Source organism: Aulonocara stuartgranti (genome assembly GCF_965226115.1).
Source record: "Aulonocara stuartgranti genome assembly, chromosome: 18".
Taxonomy (NCBI): Eukaryota; Metazoa; Chordata; class Actinopteri; order Cichliformes; family Cichlidae; genus Aulonocara; species Aulonocara stuartgranti.
Genome location: NC_138954.1, coordinates 27,364,809 through 27,383,697, shown reverse-complemented (window position 1 = coordinate 27,383,697; position 18,889 = coordinate 27,364,809). Strand labels below are relative to the sequence as shown.

The window sequence follows — 18,889 nt, the reverse complement described above, 5'->3', positions numbered from 1 at the left end:
ATAAGGAATTCCCTGCTAACCAGTCACAGTTAAGAATGGAAAGCCTTGTAAAAGCTTCATCACGACAGTGCTGCATGGCTCTGGGTAACCTCCCACAGATGGGCAGTGCAGCAATGCTTATGTAATTTAATGGGGTGTGGCTTAATTGTCTTCAAACCTGGCTGCTTATGACGTCAGAAAGAAAGGTGAACTTCTGGTCTCTAGTTATCAGCCTGATCTTTGACTATTTTCCTAATGACACGATGGAACTGACGCACTGAGACGATCATATCAGGAAGTTTTCATTTTAAATGAAAATCTGTTCCTCATACATATAAAATAAAGGTGGGGTTTTTAACTATAAAATGCCTTGAGTCTAGGTTTTTATTGCTGCTGTGGTTCGGTATTTGCACTGGTTTGTGGTGACTTTGACTTTGTTTGCAGACTATTTGCATTTACTGCAATGACATTATGGTCCTGAGGCTATGGGGCAAAAGGTAGAGGTGCTGTAGGTCAAAGATGGCAGTGTGCATGTGTGAAAAAGAGCCCAGCAACAATATCAAGAGAAATAGATTTTTCAGACCTATTTAAGCCTGATATTTGTTTTTCTTTCTGTCCTCGTGGTGACGAGTTAGGAAGGTGTTTAACCTTTACATACTGTTCATACTTCATGCTTTCACAGTATTGGCCAAGAACTCCTTCACAGACACTCCCTCAGTGCTGACCCGTAAATCTGACCTACAGATTTCTTAGAATGTATAAATAGTCTGACATAAATGAATGGATGATTAATTTAAGTTTCAGAGAGAATACAGGGTGGATTTTCTAGGATTTATAACACTCATTTTTCTGTGAATAACATCCATTTTCACACAATTTCATGCCCCGTTTAAAACATAAAAACATACAAGAAAGGATTTAAAATAAATTCTATTAAAAGGAAAAAGTGTTGGGATTTAATAGACACCCATGTATAACCCTCTCATTAGCCGCTGTCTTCATTGTTAAATGATAGAAAGCCCACATTTATTATCAACATTACCAGCTAGTCTACAAACTACTAGCACTTTCCAAGCAGTAGTGAGGAAACCTTGTGTGTCAAAACAACTCAAATGTGATCCAAACAGGACACAAAGGTTAACGTGGAACGATCATAAAGATTTCAGACTATATTTACATAGAAGCGGATTCCACTAAAGCGGCTTTGCATGATCTATAATTCAAAATAATCCTTGACTTTTTATTGGGCCCTCTCAGGTCATTCTCTCTCTCTCATGTTTGGTCTCTGCCCCCTTCCTTCAAGCCAAGTTTCTTCTGAGTAAAATAAAAGTAAATCATATAGATGTCATCCTGCCATACCTGCCTAGATCCCCTTCAAGTTATTCACAGATCCTGCACTGTCCCGCTGTCACCCTTTGTCACATTTAGTGTTTTTATATTTTTTATTTATTATTACTCTAATTATCATCACTAATACAGGATTTTTCTCTCGGAAACTCACTCCGATAGTCAAGCTTTCATTTTCTTTCCAGTGTTTAAGGGAAATATGCAAATTTGAACAAATGTTACACTTACCACGAGCATGTTGTCTATTTTACCTCATGGAACACATTTAAACGTTAAAACAAACAAACAAAAAAGCCCACAACCCCCCTCAGTTTCATAAAGGCCATATTCAACCCAAGGAAAGGGTGTGGGCTATACACTATCAGTAGTTTATGAAGGCAGGGTAATCAATTGTTGCATGGTGGTGAACTACAGTGGACAAAATCTTATCTTTGAGCTGTTGCAGTACGTTTATCACAAATTAAGACACTCCTTGGCAATTTAAAAAATAAAAAATAAAAAAATAAAAAATAAAAATCTGTGTCGTTTGCTGTATAAACTAAACAGAAGCAGGCAGTGCCTGTGTGCTAATGGTGATATATTAATGGACCCTAAAATAGCAGCTGATTAATGTCTGACTAGAAGTTCCTTTCCTTAGTTACAACCATTAATTTAAATAAAATAAAAAAAGCAGGCATGATAAAAGTAATTTACAGACAACAAAACACAGTTTAGAGTTCATGTCTGTATTTTCCTAAACACAATCAAATATATTGCACTGGAGGAAGTACAGAGCATATCATCACTGCACAGTGAATACTGACCAGACGTTACATGTGACAATATAACCAGAGACCCAAATAAACTGGATTTTAATGTTTGCCTCATTTAAATGTGACAAGAAACTTTGTCAGACATCTTACTTCTTCAACACAGTGGCTTGTACTGGCTTTGTACCCATGGATTTAAAATTAAAGTACTGTCTGTACATGTAAAACTAAACACTTCTATTTAAAAAGACAGCTGTTAGATCTGTCAAAAAAAAAAAAAAAAAAAAAAATGGATTTGACAGACGAGAAAGTGTGCAGATACAGCAGCTAATCACACAGTTCAATCAAAATCAGGTGTGAGAACTAAATTGAGGCACAAGGACTGAGTCAAAGAAAAAGTGGGGCCACACTCCATTTAAAAATGTGCAGTTGCTCCAGAGTTCAGTCCCAGTTCGATCAAATTAAATTGAGCGGATAAAAGGAAGGCTGACATTCTTAAATATCAATGAGGTACATTAATCATTTGTGCTGACCAAATCAAATGTCAGCATAAAAACACAACCACACATGAGCAAACATATAATTCATTAAGACCTCGAGGCAGTCAACATCTTTAGCAGCAATTCACACGTGGGTCATCCCTGTGTTTTGCAGTAAAAACAAAGAGTTGGTAAGCTTTGGCCTGACTAAAGAAAAGCTTAGTCTAATCATATCGCTCCAGTCCAAAAACAACAAGAACTTTCTTTGGATTGGAGCAATACGTTTGCTCCTATTTCACAAAGTAGAGCAAAGAAAAGTCCTGTGAGCTTTACTTAATGACTGAGACATTACACAACATCAGAAGAATCCAAAGAAAACTTCTCAGCTTTTCTTTTTTTTGTTGTTACATGTGAATATTAGTGTACATGTTCTGATAATATGAATTAATCAAGGTGTCACACCTTGCTATCACAGCTGCATTTGACCTGTGAAGCTTCACTGTGGCAACAAGTTAAAACAACCAGAGCAGGTCACAAGTCACTGGTGTGGTAAATCTAATGCCTAGCAAAACACAAACCTTCGTTTCTTCTCAAACATCAGGAAGCCGCTCATCAACATTCAAATAAAAATGGTTAAAAATCAGATTTCTCATATTAGAATGTGTATAGCAGTTATAGTCACACCAAACCATCAACAGCAAAATAGAACTCACTGCTGCCTTGATTCTTTCAGCGTCAGACCTGAGTCAGAGCTCAATTTGGAATCTTAAATTGCAAAAAATAATATTGAATTAATTCAGATTTAAAGCCACGTAGTATGTCTACCATAGATTTTGAACTTCTTCCATTGATTCCACAAAGGAACGGAGCCACAGGACAGCTGTAAGCAAAGTCCCGTATGACAACAGGTTATCCTATAACATAGACCACATGCATACATTCAAGGTATTTGCATTAAGTTTACAAAAGTATGGGGGGGAAAAAAAAAAAAAAAAAAAAAAAACCACAACTGGAGAAGATTGAAATTAAAATCGGACTCAGATCTGACTGAATTATTGCTTCCACGTTACACTCTATAAAATGTTATTCCTAGCAACCAACAGAAGAAAATGTTCCTGACTTCCATTCAAGTGTTTGTACGTTTATGATGCGCTGTCTTCGGGTCTCTTGAGCACTGCGCTGTATTTCAGAGGCGCATCATCCGACTTGAGCTGCACCTCCACTAAAGTGAAGACGGAAATGACCTGAACAGACAAGAAATTCTGATTTATTCATTCCACTCCGTCAACTGGCTTCAAAGACATTTTGTAATCATGCAAACCAAAATTTGTTACACTACTCTACTAGTCTACAAAAACAAATAAATGTGGGGTGCTTAACAGTGCTTTGGCATTTATTCTCCTGAGTACACAAAGTCACCGGCTCATGTTTGTGGCTCTCACCTGCTCTACGGGCGGATCCTCCAGGGACTCTGCAGTCCACAGCAGTGTCAGCTCGGATTTCTTCCCCACCTTACGATGGCGGAATGCGTCCAAGCCAGTGATAGACTAAAGTTGGAAACAAACAGTTCTCAGCTGTTTCTAATAAAGTAATAAAGTGACAGTTCTGTTTTGCTCTGTCTCTCATACGACAGTCTCATTTCTTTCTCCCGAGTGAGATATGAGTGTTGAGCAAAGGCATGGTAAGAACTGCAAAGAACTGAAAGTTATATACAGTCAAAAGCATAATCTCTTAATTACTAAAAAGTAAAAAATTAAGACTTGGGAATAAATTGGTATCTTTGATGAAAAACAAAAAACAAAATCACATTGTAAAACCCATTGTTGGAGCTGACCTTGCAATAGATGCGTTTCTGAACTCCATATCGGAGCACCAGCACATCAAAGGACTGATCCAGCACCCCCATCACCATGGCCTCAGAGTCCAGTGGGCCAGACTCCTGCAAAAACATGTGTGGTGGATGCAAATACAAAGAATCTTTAGCCTAAGAAACTAGCCTTAAGAAAATAAGTCTCAACTCGTTTCACATTTTAGGAATCTAGCTGAAGACAGGTAATTAAAAAAAAAAAACAAAAAAAACCCAAACATTTGGAAATAAACACTGGTTTGGGTTATGGTTTACTACTTTTTTTTCCTGTTAAGATGTTAAAAATCTACAACATTTCTTGCCTCCACCAGGACAGATATATAAAGATATGTAATGAACTCTGCTCTAAATCTGCTCCTGTGTTGTGATGTTCTTATCTTTGACCTTTTGAATTTGAGCAGTAATGGTGAATGGGCTGGTTTCTAGCCTTCATACATCATGCCTCATTTATACAAGCACTTGTTTTCTATTCTGAGTGCTTGCCAATATTCACACACCTTCACTTTCCAATAAACACACTGGGAACAACTCAGAATTCAGCATCTTGTCCAAGGAACCAAACCACCAACCCAGCTCTACTTCCTGAGCCAAGCAAGCCCCTTTATCATTTCATTTTGCTGTGGTCCCTCGTTTATCGAGGGAGTTGCGTTCTAAAAATAACCTGCGATAGGTGAAATCTGCGAAGTAGCCAGCTTTAGTTTTTACAGTTATTAGAGATGTTTTAAGGCTGTAAAACCCCCCACGACACACTTTACACACTTTTCTTAGACAGGCATAAACATTTTCACACGTTTCTTTTTTAAAACACTCTCGTAGTTCAAACCTTCGTATAAAAATAAGTCCAGTATTATAGAATGAAACCAAAGATCAAACCCTGTTTTCAGGTCCAGAACATGGGAATAGGGCAGCTGCGAGAGAATTCAACATTAATGAATCAATGGTACCGAAGTGGAGAAAGCAAGAAGAATGAGTTGAGTAAAGTTTGACTTATCTGACTGTTTTATTTCACTTAATGCGTCTTATAATCTTAAAAAAATACAGTAATTTCTACCTTCCTTTAGCATATCCAGAAGTTCAACTTTTTGTGCGATGGTTAGCATCTTCCTCTGCCTTTGACGGTGCATAACATTTTATCTACATTGTTGTGTTTGTCGGGGAGAAAACTTACAAACATACAGTACAGCACTTCAGAGTCACACTGCTAGCGATCGAAGATTTATGTAAATTTGACAAGCTGATAGCATAGCAAGCATGCAAAATTGCACACCAAAAAAAAAAATCTGAAAAACAGCGAGGCCGCGAAAGGTGAACCCCATTATAGCGAGGGACCGTTGTATACTGTTGAACACTTTTGTGAATTTCTTTTTTCATAACTGATGTTTACGCCTATAATCTTGATACAGTGTTTATTAGAGTTGGAAAAAACACCAATAGAGTTGTGATCTGGTTACTCACCTTCACAAAGACTCCAAAGAAGAGCTCTGAGCTGAGCTCCTGGACTTTCTTGGACAAAGCCTTCTTGTCGTTACAGTGTGACGCTTGTTTCTCTACCTCCGCTGTTGACAGGCTGATTCGAGGCCCACATTCTGTATACAAATATTCAGCGGAGACATGAGTATCAGAATTAATGGACACAAATTTAAGTGACACTGATTTTCTCGCTCAGTGCAATTACATGCTCGTGTGTATAGAGATATACATGCTTTGTTACAGCACTTTAATCAATGAAAGGTGTTTAAATGTGCTTTATAAATACATTTTACTTATTTAGTAAAAAAACCAAAAGGAAAGAACAAACAATACATTGACTGAGAGCGATGTTTGAGGCTCTTTTGTGCCTTTCTCCTCACTGTCAACCAGAAATGTCACACAATAGAAATTCTGTCATTTGTCTGAAAGAGCCTTTTGTGGAAAAGAGACAGACTTAGTGAAGAAGCCAGCAGCCGGTGCACAATGATGTCAGCATAGCGCCTGATGGGTGATGTGAAGTGTGTGTAGAGAGGAACGTTGAGGGCGTAGTGCTTAAAATTCTGCTCCTCCTTCACGACTCCTGTACAAAAGTACAACGCCATCTGGGATAGACAAATGAACCAGGTTAAAGATAAACACTACAAAACTAATACAAACAGGGTTTTTTTTTTTACTGCTCTAAATCATACTAGTACTAACTATGAGTACTAACTTGCATTGGTCTGGAGCACATGTGGGTGAGGACTTCTTTTCTGGCACTTGTGTACTCGTCATCACCAAAAGCAGTATTGAGACTCTTCTGCATGTTAAACAAGAAGAAAGAAGGTTTTCAATTTACTCCAACCGAACTTCAAACCCTGAATGCAATTGGATACCAATGCATTATGAGTACTGACGTGTAATAATCCGGCAGAAGACAGGTCGATTTTGATTCCCAGCTGGTCACACAACTCTTGCAGCTCATCCATCATCTTGGCTTTGGGTGGAGGGTGGCGCCTGAGCAAGGCCAACTCGGGGAATTTGCGGTAAATGTGGTTGGCTGTGGCAATGTTAGCAAGCAGCATGAACTCCTCCACCAACCTGGAGAACAGGTTTTATTAATGAGAGATTAACAGTCAAAGGAGGAGAAAAGACTGTGATAGGACTGAGATTTTAAAACAGCACAGAGACAAAAAAACAAAACCCCAACAAAACCCATCTGTCATTAAATTTACTGACAGATTATTCAGGCACTGATTAAAAAGAAAAGTCCTTTTTACTCACTTGTTACTGTCTCTGTATTGGTAAATATAACAACCTTGAGGCATCATTGTCTCTTTGTCCAGAGTGAAAGAAAGCTTCAGCTGAAACCATTAAACATAAAATACACTTCAGTACAAGAAACTGCAGTAATTTAAGATTGAAGCCAGTTCCTTTGGCCCAGAATAAAACATTGTATATACACAAACATATTTTCCAAACATCCACTAAGCGTAACAGTAAGGACAACAGTATTTCCTCTCATAATCCAAAGAACAAACCAACACTAACCTGATCGAGTCTGAGCGCTCCTCCTAAGAAACGTTGAGCTCTGAGGTTCTTGGCAATAGTGTGAAGGTTGAGCACTGCTTGGTGGACCTCATCAATAGGGTGCATGGGGTCCACGGGTGGCAGCTCCTCAGCAGAGAACATCTTCTCAGGGGCCTCGATCATGCTCTGAGCATGGTCGTAACTCAGCTTCACACAAGAGCGGATGATTGAGCGGCCAAACCACTCATTCAAAATCTGACAAGTAAGGCGGAAACAAACAGATGGGCCAATGGAAAAAAAACATAACAAAAAAAACAACACAACATCAGATGCATTTATATCAGTTTATATACCTTTCCCTCGGGTGTGAGCGTCCAAATAACGGAGAAAGTGAGTCGGTCGACGAGAGGGTTCAAGCTGCACAACTCCTCACACAGCAACCGAGGCAACATGGGGATCACCTGGAGAGTGACGAGACAGACACTGAGGGCTGAGAACTTAAAAAAGTTACAGTTTAAATGAACCCCTGACAACTGAGAATTAATGACACGGGGAAAAAAGCCTCGGGGAGTACTTACCTTCTGAACCAGGTAGACACTAGTTGCTCTCTGGCTGGCAATGACATCCAAAGAGTTTCCTTCCTCCACAAAATAACTCACATCAGCAATGTGAACTCCCACCTCAAAGTTGCCTGCCACAGACAGAAAAATTAGGACAACAGACTGTATAATAGAAGGTGCACGTAGTTATTGTACGGTTTCAATTCAATGTATTATTACAATGCTTGTTCACAAAAGAACACCTATGTCAAGTTGTACTATACTGTAAAAATAAAGATCTTACAATATCAAAGAGATTTCCAATGAGCAAGCACTTGACAGTTGGAAAAACTCCCTTCTAACAGGAGAAGACCTCCTAAAGTACCAGGCTCAGGGTGTGTAAGTCATCTGCTGTAACTGGTTGGAGGTGAGAAGGAAGGTCACAGAAATACACAGTCCCATTGTATACCAGTGACAAACTTCAGTCAGAAGTTTGGCCCACCATAAAACCTTGCTTTATCCACCTTCTTTATTTAAATGGGGACCATATTTACTAAAATAATAGTTTCTATTAAAGTTATTTTTTTAATTATTTATTTAAAAAAAATAAAAATAATCTGGTTGGAAGCAAAGGAACCGCCGCCTAGTGGCCATTAGCAAGAATGCAGGTTTAAGGCATTTCTGGATTGGCTTCCCTTTTCAGAGGCAGAAGCTACATCCATCTTTTATGTACAGGTTATGGGTAGAATAGGATACTTATGACCAATGATAATCACTGACCATCGTTTTTTTTCTTATTTAGCGCTTTTCTACTTAGAGGACTCAAAGCGATTTATACAACTTGCCTCATTCACACAAGCACTTTTTTCTATGGTTTTCCTATGAAAGTGCTTTCTATTTAACATTCATACTCCAATGAATGCATCACAGAGCAACTGTTTTAGTATCTTGCCCAAAGATATTTGGCATGCAGACTGGAGCAGCCACCAACCTTCCAATTAGTAGATGACCTGCTCTACCTTCTGAGCTATATCCACCCCTGTCAGACATCATCACTCTCACTGAGCATTAGCAATTTACCATCTGGCAGCTGTTTACAGGACAGGGCATCATCCAGATCTCTGGCAGTTGCTGGGTCAATTGTGAAGATGCACTCATTCCTAAACATCACAAACATTGAATTATGAAATAATCAGCAAAAGGCTGACAGAAAAACAGATGCAGATGCATAAAATACAGAAAGAAAAAAAGAAAAAAGAAAAACGACAAATGTATTTGGGCTTTAAAGTCTTACCTCAGGTCTCTTCTCTTTCTCATCTCTTCAGGTGGGATGGTCCAGGGCAGATTCTTGGGAAGACAGTCCAACACCTCGTCTGAGAACTCAGAAAAATCAACCTCATACTCTATCAAGATGCCTTCCGTCTCCGGCTCAATTTCTCCAGCCTGTCCCAGTGACTTGGCTAGTCGACTGTAGGAAAAGATTTAGTGTGTCAGCAGAGTTCTCAAACCAGAGTTAACAGTTCCCCGGGTTATTCGACTATAGCACTTACCCCTCTGCAAAATTGCTGTCCGCTGCCCAGTCTGTGATCCGACAGATGAACAAGGTGTTCTTGTAGTCACCCGGACGGGAACTAAAATCTTCAGGGCAATCAGCAAGGGGAACATTAATCCGTGGCACCCGGTGGTCCACAGGGGAGAACAAGGCAAAGGGCTTGTCTGGCAAGTGCTTCAGGAAGCCAGTGGCAGCTCTTGAGTGTTTCTTTTCAACAATGTAAACCACCTAGTAGAAAGATTGCAAGGGAAGCGATCGCTTTGAAAGCGGTCCTTTACTTGAGAAGTGACAAATCACTGCTAAAGGAAAACTAGAACTTATGGCCCATTTAGAATATTGTTACTGCAGTAACTTAGCATAGGATTGGAGTAGCTTTAGAAAAGATTTACACGAGTTAGGCAAATGATACAATTCTGGTGGAAACTTGTAACTCATACAACGTAGTCCTGTAGAGCCCTGTAATTGCTTTATCTCAAGCAGGAGGAAAAAAAAAAAAAAAAAAAAAAAAAAACTGCATTAAGATGATTTTTTCCCCTTTTAAATGTTTTGTTTGTGAAAAGGAAGAGAAATTGTTAGTTTAAAAATTCAATGCAACAGATGTGATGGAAACTCACTTTAGCTGTCTTTTGGAGTATCTCCCCATTGGAACGTGGTGTTGATGGTTCTCCCAGACGTTCTCCTAATTCCATCACATCAAGAGAAATATTAACAGGTATTAGTTGTACTTTACAGACTTTTGTTGTTATACACAAACTCAATTTAGACCAATAAATAATGGTCTAACTTGGGTTTCACGTCGAGGTCTCGTTTTTCTGCTTTTTGAATGCTACGCTCCATTTGATCCTGCCTTTGAAGTAATAAATAATCTTACTAATGTCATGTAGGGTAAGCGTTGGTGTGTTGTAGAAGTTATGTGCAACCACTCCATGCATGAATGCAAATACAGACAAATGAGAAGGGTTGGTTCATGAATGCAACAAGCTGCTGGAAATCTACTGATATGTTAGCAATTATGTCAACATGAAAGCATGGCTCCATCCTTCCCTCACTTCAGGCTACTGGTGGTGGTGGTGGTGTAACGGCAGGGGGAGCATTTTTTCGGCGCTTTTTTGGAGACTGTAGTGAAACCCGAGCATGTTTTAATTGCCTCAGCCTACATGAGTATTGTTGGTGACCGTGTCCATCTCTTTATAACCTCAGTTTATCCATCTTCTATGTAATGAAGCTCAAATTGAGTCAAACCTGGTATAAATAAGGTGGAACTTATGACGTGTACAGTTGAATTGCTTTGCAACAGAATAAGTGCAATGTGTGATACAGCAGCTATTAATTATAATTATTTGCAGTGACCAGTGTATTTATACTACCTGATATATTCTGATATTTGTTGTTTTGTTCATCCCGGTCGCTGCACTGCTCTTCCACACTAACAGCAGAACTGGGAGTGCTCTTTGTCTTCTTTGCAGCTGTTTGCACAGTGGGTGTGTCTGACTCGCTGGCACCCTCACAGTCAGTATCTGACCTCACAACCTTCCAAAAAACAAACAAAAAAAACCCTCAAACAAACAGACAAACCCGCCCCCCAAAACCCCCCCAACCCATAAATAAAAACATGCAAAATAAAAAAATATTAAAACTTAGTACAAGTGTGTATAAAACAAAGTCTGTTATTGGATACCTTTAAAAACTGAGTTAATGCAAACATATAACATATAAAGACAGTACATATTCAGACCCCGCCCACACCAGTAGAACAACAATTCAATACTTGACTTCATTTTGTTCAAAGATGCTTCTCTCTCAATTATGTCTGCCACCAAAAAACTTTCGCTGAAAAGCATCAACAAAAGTTTTTATGTACCTCCTAAAATCTGAGTGTTTCATAAGAAAAAAAAAACTTGAATTCTGCACATATACGTCACCAGAAATATTATTCGTTTACCTTCCACTGCTCCCGAGGCAGTACTTGCACAACTACTATGTCTCCATTCAGTGCTCGGTTGCGAGCAACAATTCCATCTAAGAATATATCCCGTGTATCATCCTGTGAACAGAAAAAGAAATATTTTGAATTAAACAAGGTCACTGAGGCAGCAAAACATGATGTGTCAAATTCATTCTGTTTGATGGGAGGCCACGCCAACTTACAGGAGACGGAATGAAAGCTTCATTGTACTTCTTGGGGTTTATTCTGAGCTGACCCTAAAGACAAAGAAAAAAATAACCAAACCATTTTTTTCAGATAACCACTGCTTCAACAATGTCATTTCTGCACTGAGCGTTTGATTTAGGAACCTGATCAAAATGCATTTATAAAATTGAAAATAAAATGATGAAACTTCTGTCTGTATCACTTGACTATTACCGAGTAAGATCATCAATACTGAAAGAAATTAACTTCCAACTCATGCTTATACCTGAATAAGTTCTCCTCTTTTAAGACCATGGGAAACCTCCTCAGAGGTCATGTAAGCATCAAACACTTGCTTCTTTGATCCTCTGCCTCCTTTGTTCTTACCCTTGTCAGCAGGAGAATTGGCATTTGAAGCTGAAAAACAAACAGTTCTGTAATTAAACCCACTATTAATTTAAATGATCATAAAGTACAATCCCTACAATGGTAAGCCACAACTCACCTCTGGGCTGCTTTATGTTTTTATCACGACCATGAGGAGGCTTGGGACTTAACATCTGAACATCAACTCCACACTTTGATGTTCCTTCTCTAATCTTCTCATCTTCTGGGTGCTTTGGCAGATTTTTTTTCTTTGACTTCTTAGGAGACTGAAGACGTCCACCAGGCTGATCGGCCTCTTTTGAGACGACATCTCTGTTCGAATCCTTGTTTTTTCGCTGTTGCTTCTGGTGTTTCTTTGCATCATTTGGTTTTAAAGAACCCAGCTCCTCCCCAGACTCAACGTCTCCGTCGTGGCTTGTGGCGGTATCTCTTCTCTGCCCCCTCCGCTGCCCATCAAACACACCTTGCCTCCTCTCGCAGTCTTGCTGAACATTGCGAGTGTTTAGTTTCTCCATGTACAAAGACAATGAACTCTCTCCTCCTTTACTTTTCACAGAGGAAGGGGAGAAGTCACTTGAGTCAGAGAAATCATTAAACACTTGGTCCCTTTGTCGTGCTGGTATGCTGACCCTGTCACTTTGGGCTTTGAGCTGTGGGCTTGGCCCGTTGTCTTCTCTCTGAGAGGACGAATCCTTTGCATATTGTTCTAGATACAAACTGAACTTGCTGCTGCGGTGCTGACTAAGAAGCTTGGCATAGGCATCTTTCTGAGGAGGCCTGCTTGACTGATTCTGGCTGTGCTTTGGCTCTCGATTCACGTTAGCCTTCTTAGCCTTCCGAGGGGAATCCATCAGTCCCTGTAAATAAAGAAAAGTACACACTGAAGCCAACACACACGCTCACAACGCAGCTTTTATTAGAGAACAACCATCGGTATAATTCAAAGTGTGACTAAAAGAGGAGGTTGTTATACAACGACAGACTCCCCAACTCGGTAGTTGTTTTGGAGTCCATATATAATGAATTAACTTTATACAGTTACTTTATCGTTAATATTAATACGCTATAAACAGTGTTACAAACAGAGACACGGCTGGAAATTAAACAAATAATGTTAGTTAACCATAATAAGCTAGAAACATCTGTATTCTGCCACTGTCTTCGGTATTTACGTGTTGATAATCTCTGCCCTAAGCAAACCTAAACAAGCCCATAACAGTTGACTCACGCTAGCTAACAGTTGTTGACGCCGCCTGGTTAGCATCAGCTAGCTCGCGACTTCCAACGGCAGGTGTCGGTTTAAGCGCTTTTTAGTGGGACCGACCACGACAGTTATCACGACAAACGAGTGGGACATGGACATAAAGAGTGTCAAACTGGAAATCTTAAACATTACCTCTTTCACCACGACGAAATCAATGTAACGTCTCCCAAAGCAAAAGGCTAATTGATACGTTCACGTCCGCGCTCGTTATCAAAGGTTATTCTCACGCTGCCTTTGAGGGCTGTGGGAAATTTTGCTATTTGGGTCATTGTTAGCGAGTCTACGGGGGAATTTACAACAGCAAAAAAAAGAAAGAAAAAAGAAAAAAATTGTGGTAGCAATATAACCTTCAGGGGAAAGCTTTTTTAAAGCGTTGTTTTTGGGCAGAGTAGGTAAACTGTTACATTATTTGTTTATTAGTTCATTTTAAAGCAGTGATCGATGATTGTATGTAGGCACCTCAGTTTATGTCCCCTGAAATGAATGCTAATTCAGACAGGCAACAGACAAGTTCAATAAAATGGCTGCCAAGTACTGAGACTTAGTTATAAGAGTCTGCTGCAAATGGAATGATACTGAGGAAAAGGTGTGTACAAAATGTCCCATTTTTGTGCTAAGTAATAAGCTCAGCATATGTAGAAGTAATCCCCATGAGTCAAAGCTACAGTCCAAAAATAAAAACTTGTAACTTTAGGCCCAGTTTTATTTTTTAATTTGTCTTTTGGATTGGTGGAGTAAGTCAGGCCTGGAGCTGAATGTGAAAAAGACCGGGCAGATGGTCTGGACCTTTTCTAACACATAGGGGGAACTGGCTGAGGTGGTCATTTAGATTCACGAGGGAACCTGCTGGTAGATGAGTACGAGTATTAGGGCTCAGCCTTTGGTAAATAACTGAAATTCAACAGCAAAGCAGTCAGCAGTGGCTGAATCTCCTGGGAAAGCTCAATTATTTTTAACAAATCACCCTCGCTATATTCTGCTCCTCCTTCATAGAGAGCATTAGAAGGTTCTCCTTTATGTGTTGGTTGCACTCCCATCAGTCTTTATTACATGCATCAGTTGTAGAACACTGTCAAGGCCTGCTCTAAAACCACTGGACTCTCCAGTCAGTGTGAGCAGCAGATTATATGGCAGACCCCTCATGTACCCTGTGGCCTGTATTTAAGTGGCTCCCTTATGGGTGCTGTCTTCACTACTCACGCTGTAGGAGGGCAACCTTTGTTCCTGGGGCTGTCCAGCTCCTTAAGTCTTACTTATTGCTCACCTGCTCCTCATCCTCTTTCTTTACACACACACACTAACACATATATGATTACATATCTGGTACTTTACATGAAAATACATGTGCGTTTTCTTTCTAATTCTTTTTTACTCAATGATCAGAGAGATACATTTGAACTTCAGCCGGTTGTCTTGACCATGTCTGCATGTGTGTCATTCACTGAGCTGCTCTTGTGTGATTGGCTGATTAGATATTTGCAGTCATACGAACAGGCTGAAATGCTAAACAGTTAATTCTGGGAGAAGAAATCTAAGCGGGAGAGTTCAGCTCTCTCAATAGAAAACGTGGATGAAGCTGCACCTCCAGATGGCAGCAAAGACAAAACTTTACTGCCCAACCAAACAGGATCTGTGTGACAGTTGTGTAAACAAGTTAGATTGTGTAATGAAGATGACAAGGAAAAAAACAAAAAGTAAACCAAATTGTCAGGCACGTTTATGTGCATGTGAGTGTGTGTAATTTTACTGGATCACAGATCCAAGTAAGCTAAACTAAAGGCTGGAGAGTCTCTTCTTTCTCCCGACAAACTGATTTTCACACTTGTCTGTTCGCACTCGCTTTGCTTCCATAGTACAAGACAACTTATGAATGCTTTTTCTGAGTGCACGCACATACAATGTCCCTCAGCACAATTCCTCTAGGAGAGCATGTGGCTGCATCTTTTTGAGAAAACACAAGCTGGTGTGTGTGTGTATGTGTGTGTGTGCAGTTGGATGAGGCTTTCAGACGTCTGTGGGTAACAAGTAAATGAGGCTGTCATTTCTCAGCTTGATTTTTGCAGCACCCCTACACGCTTCATCCTCAGTCCTGGATGCAGCTGAATCACTTTGGAGCGATGTGTGAGATCAGAGTATCTCTGACATATTTAAATGACGTTAGCAGAGCAGGGGTTACATCAAAAATGATATTTGTGCACAGCTTGGTTGCTTTTAACCTCACCCATAGCAGGCTTTATTGACAACATCACAATGCACACAATTTCTCACACACGCTTCTGGAAACATCTGGCCTGAAATCTGTGCACTATTGTGTTGATGGTGTGATATGAATTAATTAGGTTTCACCTTCTGCTGCACTGATAGACACAGTCAGGGGGTTTGAACAGGAACTTTAGTGCTGGATTTAATCTGCACAACACATAAAAAATAATACATAATAGTAGTGATAATAACACAACACTGCACCGATATGAGCAAAGGACCTCAGATGCATACACACATGCTCAAGAAGAGAGGCAACGTAATGAGCCTTGAGGAACGAAAGACATGCTGCATTTACCAACATCAACAGTGATGAACTGTTGGCAGACTCTTTCTTGTAACCTGCATTATTGTGTGTCTGATAAAAAAAACTGGAAAAACAAACACAGACATTATTTTACATTTTGTAAGACACAGTTTCACTACAAGATCGGGCCATTCATCTGGAACTTTGCACTGATATTTGCAGATGAAAATGGCTTCTTTCTTTCCCCCCCATCAGCATCACTTGAGAAATGGCAGCTTGTACCATGGGAAATTAATACACTAGCACTTTTGGGCAGCCTTTTTCATCTTTATCAGGGAACCGCAGTTGATTTGGCAGTCAGAGTGGTGGCATTTAACTGTGACTGATTGTACTGAGCTGGAAGGGGATTCTGTACATGTATTATTTTAAGAGTGGACCTCTATTTGCCTAATTTCAATTTTAATGGCCAATTTTTTTTACACAGAGCCACTTGATTTTGGCAGAATTTTCTTTCCGATGGGCAGCAGAGCTCGACCCGCTTCACATAAAACCAAACACTGAAAGCAGTGGGAGTTTGTTTTCTTCTCTACACAAGTTCATCCTCATCACCCTGTGCTTTCACTATACCTCCACATGAGCTGAGGTCTCAAACCGTTTCCAATTTATAGAGTTTGTGACGTTCTCGACAGCTTCTACAGATACATCAGCACAGATGGAGAGATGTGACTGAAGGTGGAGCCTTAAATAGCAGGTGATGCTGGTGTGATAGCTAACTGCATCAGTGAAAGTACATCATTCACGCATACAGATTAGAATTATATGTAAACATGCCAGAGGCAGATCAGAACAGATGACTTGATATAATTTCAGAACAAATCTCAGAAAACTCACTCCTTGTCGATAAACTCCTCTGTGATTCATGGGATAAATCCACACACTGTGTGAGTAACGCCTATCATGTCTTTTCCTTCAGTGCCCTCTCCAGCCTTTCATCACAGGCTTACATTTAAACTCTCCCTTAAAAGGTCACAGCTTCTGCCAAACCCCGGCCAGCACCTTGCAACCTCAGTAGTTTGAGTTCAAATGCAGCTGGCTGCATGGGTGTGGCAGAAAGAAACAGACTCCTGAGTGCAGGAAGAAAAACAAGCAGCAGAGGAAGCACCCCCAATTTTTATTTATTTATTTTGTTCCTGAGCCTTTTATCCTCCTTTGCTCTCTTTTGAGAAAATCTAAAGGAACCTCTGGGAGAACAGAGGAAGCGTGGGTGAGAGCGCACGGCTGGTACAGCAGCCGCTACCGTGTTGCGGTTGTATGGACCCTAAGTTGTAAAGCATGCAGATGAAGCAGCAAATGCCTATCAAATATTTATCAGAGCAGGGGAGCCAGTGCAGCTTGTAAGAGAAGATGAAATAGTGGGGGCAGGAGCAGTCACTCTGTACGGTCTCTTTCGCCCAGATTCTCTCTCTGTCTCTCTGTCTCTCGACTTCGCCGTTCATTCGCCATGCCTGCCACAAACACACCTTTTCTTTTTGATTTACACGCACTCTCTTGTGAGCATCACCGGTTATACGTCTGCCCGTGAAGGTCTGTTTTTCATGTTTTCATCTGGCTGATTGGCGGTGAGCGGTGAGGTGGTGGTGAGTTCGTACAGTAGTTGTAGCTGTAGATTGTGTAAAACCAGACAGGCCGCAGTCCACATCACTCGCTGCAGCGGACAGCATGGGGGAGATCTCTGCCTCGTCACCTTCCACTGCCACGGCAACGGCCTGCGAGTCACCCCGGGCGAGGTGTACTCTGCACCACCCATTTACAGTCCCGGGATGACTCCCGATCAGCCCCGTGGACACGTGCGCACGCACTCGTGAACATAAACGTGTCCCCAGATGGACTCATAAAGTGTCTAAACACAGGAAAGTAGCACAAAGAGGAATGCCCACTCTCTTATTTACTCACTGCTGCGTGGGACAAAATATGATGCAGCGATGTATCACACCGGCTTCCTCTTGCAATATGTTATCAGCACTGGTTCCAAATATAAACCCTTGAATTAAAACGTGTGGGAGTTAAATAAGTTGATGAAGGAGAACTCGTAAGGGAGGGACCAAGCCATAGGGGTAAATGATTGCACTGTTACATTATTTATCCGTAATAACAAAAACAGTAACACACAAAAACCGACACAACAATCCAGAGGATAAGCAGATCATCCCAGACTTTACCCTCTGTTTTAACGGGTAGACATGCTAAAGTCTCCTTCAGTTACAAATTGTCTTGCAATGTATCACATGGCAGAATCACTGTGTGGTGGTACCACTGTCATTGTGGGTAATGTACCGTGACAGAATCGTGAGTGAGGTCCGGATTATGCGCGCTTGGACGCGCACAGATGCGCACTCGGGCCTATTATAGTTCTATCAAGTCCCCCTGAAGGATTTGAAATTAGCGCATTAGGCTATACTGTAATGTCTCAGTGCCTCTAAGGCTCGAAAAAAAGTAAAAAATTGGCAGGCATCTGGACATCTGCAGACACACCGTGTCGTTTGCCCTCTCTTCACGAAATTTACGTGACTCGGACCCAAGAAAGCGTGGATCTGCGATTCCCAGCCGCACACACAGTATATTAGAACACACCTGGCTAATATACATGATGCTGCTTGGGTTGATGATTAGAAATGTAACCCTTGAGAAAAAATGTGGCTGTAATGTGTGTGATGTTCTACTTTATACACAGTTTTGGACATTTTGTCTATATATAATTAATCACAGTTTAAACTATATGTGAGCCCCCCTCCCCCGCCCCTCTTTCTCTCACTCACTCACGCAGTCGTTTTTCTTTCTTTTTTTCATTTGCAAAGTAAATCTAGTTGCCAGATTGCTCCTTCGTCTTCATTACTCAGGGCTCCTCTTCATCACCACAGCCTCCCTCGCTTTTCTTCCTACGGGCGCTACTTTCAGCACCGGACAGCTCTCGTCGTTCCCACGCTCCGCCCACCTCAGACAGACCGGCAATGAGAAACCAGCACACACGCCGGTGGGCGACTCTCGAGGTGGCCTATTAGGGTTTTATTGGGAGGGACGGAACTTCGAGTACAATTTGCTCTCTCCCT

At 40.7% G+C, this 18,889-nt stretch overlaps 1 protein-coding gene across 1 annotated transcript; it reads right to left on the bottom strand.

Moving 5' to 3' along the window:
- Positions 1-2,035: 2,035 nt before the first annotated feature.
- On the bottom strand, positions 2,036-13,513 carry dis3l2 (DIS3 like 3'-5' exoribonuclease 2). Its single transcript, XM_082514219.1, has 21 exons — positions 13,406-13,513; positions 12,128-12,866; positions 11,909-12,039; positions 11,640-11,693; positions 11,434-11,535; positions 10,859-11,021; positions 10,106-10,170; positions 9,490-9,719; positions 9,234-9,407; positions 9,020-9,099; positions 7,979-8,091; positions 7,754-7,861; positions 7,422-7,655; positions 7,155-7,234; positions 6,788-6,971; positions 6,604-6,690; positions 6,346-6,493; positions 5,877-6,007; positions 4,389-4,493; positions 3,997-4,101; positions 2,036-3,798 (listed from the first exon to the last, which is right to left on the bottom strand). The coding sequence occupies exons 2-21, from the start codon at positions 12,858-12,860 to the stop codon at positions 3,697-3,699; spliced, it is 3,129 nt and encodes a 1,042-aa protein (XP_082370345.1). The 5' UTR covers positions 12,861-12,866; positions 13,406-13,513; the 3' UTR covers positions 2,036-3,696.
- Positions 13,514-18,889: the final 5,376 nt, after the last annotated feature.

What these genes read in the sequence shown, in the direction of transcription:
- dis3l2 (XM_082514219.1), bottom strand. Translation starts at nt 12,860, where the DNA reads ATGGATTCCCCTCGGAAGGCTAAGAAGGCTAACGTGAATCGAGAGCCA. An exon ending in GTGTCTACCTGGTTCAGAAG is followed by an intron (nt 7,862 to 7,978) that starts GTAAGTACTCCC and finishes GTCACTCTCCAG; the next exon opens with GTGATCCCCATGTTGCCTCG. An exon ending in TGTGCTCCAGACCAATGCAA is followed by an intron (nt 6,494 to 6,603) that starts GTTAGTACTCAT and finishes TGTCTATCCCAG; the next exon opens with ATGGCGTTGTACTTTTGTAC.